This window comes from Orycteropus afer, unplaced genomic scaffold (assembly GCF_000298275.1).
Source record: "Orycteropus afer afer isolate SDZICR_OR568_19922 unplaced genomic scaffold, OryAfe1.0 scaffold00305, whole genome shotgun sequence".
Taxonomy (NCBI): Eukaryota; Metazoa; Chordata; class Mammalia; order Tubulidentata; family Orycteropodidae; genus Orycteropus; species Orycteropus afer.
Window position 1 is genome coordinate 3,873,863 of NW_006921892.1, and position 4,141 is coordinate 3,878,003.

At 42.1% G+C, this 4,141-nt stretch overlaps 1 protein-coding gene across 1 annotated transcript; it reads left to right on the top strand.

Moving 5' to 3' along the window:
* The first annotated feature begins 552 nt into the window (after window positions 1-552).
* On the top strand, window positions 553-2,664 carry CUNH4orf46 (chromosome unknown C4orf46 homolog). Its single transcript, XM_007951643.1, has 2 exons — window positions 553-738; window positions 2,509-2,664. The coding sequence occupies exons 1-2, from the start codon at window positions 553-555 to the stop codon at window positions 2,662-2,664; spliced, it is 342 nt and encodes a 113-aa protein (XP_007949834.1).
* Window positions 2,665-4,141: the final 1,477 nt, after the last annotated feature.

Here is a 4,141-nt window from a genome sequence, read left to right on the forward strand (position 1 = left end):
CCCACTGCTCTTGCTTGTTCCCGCCTCCCTTTCGTTCTGCGCCGGCGCCGAGCATGAGCTGCTGGCCAGAAGGCATTTCCGGGTCATTTATTGAATATGGAAAAGGAAAAGGAATCCACTGTCGTCAAGTCGATTCCCACTCATGACGCCAAGGATTTAGGGTGGGGTTGGGTCTGCACCTCCCACTCGCGTAGGCGTGGTGAGGCCGCCAAGTGGGCCACAAATCCCTTACGCACTCTCAGTAAAAGGAGTAGGAGGCGGAGCGACGCGGAATGCATCCTGGGTGTTGCAGTCTTGGCTCAAGCGCCCTCTTAGCCCGGCGGGAGGTCTACGCAGGAGAAGTGACAGGCCGGAGGGGAATTGGTTGGCTTCTCATTGGCTGTCCCGAAAGATGAAACGTCCTCGTAATCCTGGGCAGAGTCCCACGAGGAGACGGGGCGGAGCTTTGGGCGGGAGGAGGTGGGGTCTCTGGGTTTTGGGCGCGAGAGGTTGAAAGACTGTTGGTCTTGGTTCTGCTGCTCCAGTCAGGCTCCGCAGTCGTTACCCTTCTCCATGGCCGAACATGAGGCGGTACGGGCTTCTTCGCCGCCCCCGCCGCCTCCTTCCTCTCTCTCGTCTTCAGACGCCTCTTCATCATCCCCACCCGGAATTCCAGTGAGTCTGGGTTGGCAAATTCCGAGGAGGAGCAGCGGCCGAACTGTGGACCCTCTGGAGGAAGTGGAGCTGCAGATTGGAGACGTGAGTATCCCCTCCCGAAGACAGCCAGACGTTGGCGCACCCGGACCGTTCCTGTGTTCCTCTGGGAGTGCGCACGCAGGGGCGCCCGCGGCCAAAGTGCCACTCCGCCCTGAGGATTCTGCCTTTAGAGTTCGTGTTCGGAAATAAAGGGGTTACCCCCCCCCCTCCCGCCACTCTGTTTTCTTTGTGTCTGGCCTTCTGGTTTCAATCATCCTCGGTAATTCGAAACCTTGTAGCTCAGTTGCGGCGCTTTGTGCCGTCTGCCCCCTTCTCCAAAAGAGAACACTTTTAACTGTCCAAAAGCTTACTTAACCTTGCTGTCTTGTTTGGGATTGGGCAGTGATTTCTCTCCAAGGGATTTAGAGCCGGGTGTTCTGCTTGGCTACCTGCCTAGAGTCAACTGATAATGCTATTGTCTGCCGCTGCCCGGCTTTGCATTGGACTCAGCTTGGAGGGGTTAGTCACGGGCCCTTTGGTCCCTAATGGTGTCTCTTACTGTTTAGTGCAAGATTCCTCCTGGTGATTGCTAGTATGCATTCTTAATTTGGCTGGTCTCGAATCCGCAGAGACTGGCACCATTCCCCTTCCCCGCCACTCCCAAAACAACACCAGGGATCACAGTTTGAGTTTGTGAGGACTCTTTAAATGGGTCAAGTGGAATAAAGCAGGTAGGGAGTAATCTTCATGAGAGCGCTTTGTGGAATAGAACATGTACCCACCCTCCTGGGCAGATTGGAAACTGAGAAATTAAGTCGATTATCTGATTGCTCAAGAAGTTTACCTGTATTTTTAATTATTTTTTTTTCAAAAGATGACTGAGAATTATTGATCCAGTTTCTGTATTTGCTGGAACAAGACGAATTAAAAGTGAACATGTAAAATGAAGTGCTGATATATTGTCTAGAAACAGTGTTATACCATACTGAAGTGAGTTTTACACTGTTGGTGTCGAGTCGGCCTGGACTCACAGCGAGCCCTCGTTGGGTTTCCGAGGCAGTATCACTACGGCAGTAGATTGCCCAACCTCCCTTTCGAGGAGTGGCTGGTGGATTTGAACGGCCAGCCTTCAGGTTAGCAGTCAAGTACCTTAGGCACTGTGCTACCAGAGCTCCTGAGTTTTACACTAAGAGTTGGTTATTTTATGCATTCATGTGTTTATATGTGTGTGTGTATATGTGATTTTTTAATATTTGTCAGAGCTTATAGTATTTGTTCTTTGCTCTATTTTCATGGTCTAATGTGCTGATAGTGGAATAATGCCCTTGTTACCCAAATATTAGTAATAGTTGTTTATGATGGAGTCCTTCTGGTACTAGTGTTACGGGATCCAAGTCATCTTGTTGAGTTAAATGAGACTGTAGTGAATTTTTATTAAAAAAAAAATAACTAATTTGTCATGTGTCATACATAATATTTTTCTAGCAGGTATATTTCCCCAAAGCTTACTTCATATTTAAGAATTTCTTAGGTTCTCTGAAAGCAAGCCTGTGTTTTTACATGAAAATTTATACTTTTAAAGAGAATAACTTGGGCTTTGTATTCAAGGGTTTGTTGTTGTTGTTGTTGTTGTTATGTGCCGTGGAGTCGGCCCCGACTCATAGCGACCCCTCCTTGGGTTTCCGAGGCAGTATCACTACGGAAGTAGGATTGCCCAACCTTCCTTCCGAGGAGTGGCTGGTGGGTTTAAGCTACCTTATAAACTTTCAAGTGAGATAAGAATTTTAAAAATAAACTTTTGTTGTTTGACTTTTTTTCTTTTTTTAATTTCAGGCAGCATTTTCATTAACTCAACTTCTTGAGGCCACATCTGCAGTATCAGCTCAAGTGGAAGAGCTTGCCTTCAAATGTACAGAAAATGCACGTTTCCTTAAAACATGGAGAGACCTCTTGAAAGAAGGCTATGACTCTTTGAAACCTGACAACTGATTAATCAGTTGTTTGAATAATGCTTGTATAGTAACTCACTTTTCCTCATACATATTTGCACATGTACACATGTAGAGGATAGTCATTTTCCAACAATTGTATATAATCAGAATGAAATTTTTCTTGACTTTTATGAAAACAGAATACTGATATTATTTTTGTCACTGTATAGTATTTGATTACCCTTAAATATTTTCTGTGTTCTATGTTCATAGAACTCTTTATGAAAGCAAATTTCATCAATACATAACTGATATTAATGCCACATTGCTACTAATAGCAGACTAGGTACACTATTGCTCATTTTGCAAGAAGATTCCAAAAGGTAGAGATTTGAAGGGACCTTAAAGTTCAGCCATATTTTATGGACCAAAGTGTTTCTTCCATTAGGCTAAGTTCCCTAGAGCCATTGATGTATTTTATGTACTTCTGTATCCCTAGCACCTAGAACAGTGTCATACAGTACTCACTAAATGTTTGTTGAATAAAAGTGTTCACAAACACAATTAAAAGCTATTTTTGCCTTCTATTTTTAGCATGAAGTCTATAATTTTTCTCTTTTTTAAAATAAATGATTGAACCAGACCTTCATTACTTGAAGGAAAACTTAAGAAAACAAAACAGGAATCTAAAGTTTAATTATCTGGAAAGAATGCATATTTTTTCTCTGTTTCTGTGGTTAACTCTTACAGTTAATATTTCCTGTATTTGATATTTTTATATGCTTGATTACTGTCTTTAAAGTACCTTATCAGATTTATGGTCTATACTATTGCTTTGGGAGCTTTGCAAGTTGTTTATGTAATAGTTCTAATGAAGTTACTGTGTTTTCAATGCATCAAATTTAAATGATGTGATTGTTTTCATATTACTTAACCTTAGTGACCAAACCCAATAAAACAAAACTCACAGCTGTTGAGTCGAATCTGACTCATAGCGACTCCTCCTTGGGCTTCTCTACAGAAGTAAATTGTCCAGTCTTCCTTCTGAGGAGTGGCTGGCTGGTGGGTTTGAACCACCAGCCTTTGGTTAGCAGTCAAATGCCTTAGGCACTATGCCACCAGAACTCCTTCATGTTGTGTTTCTCTTTTTTGATTGATTGGGGCTTTTTCGTCGTTTGTGTCAATGATAAAGCCAACTAATTATCTATTATGTAACTTTTGTGGCATCTTTGATATGGCATCTTCATCCTTTTTGTGCATAGAGATGTGTACACACCTAAATTCTAAAGCCCCATATTCGGACTAGGAAAGGGAACAAATGGATGGGCAAAGAAATGTTTTATTTGCAATATTAGGTCATAATTCTTGCTTGATTTTTTAACTTAAAGATCATACATGTGATTTCTATACCAAAGAAATGCTTATTTCGATATTTTGAAAGTTTTCTTATATATCTTGAAAATAGCCCTTTGTAAGTATACCGAAATAAACTCTTATTAAAAACAAATTTTATGTTCATTTACTTTTTGGTTCAT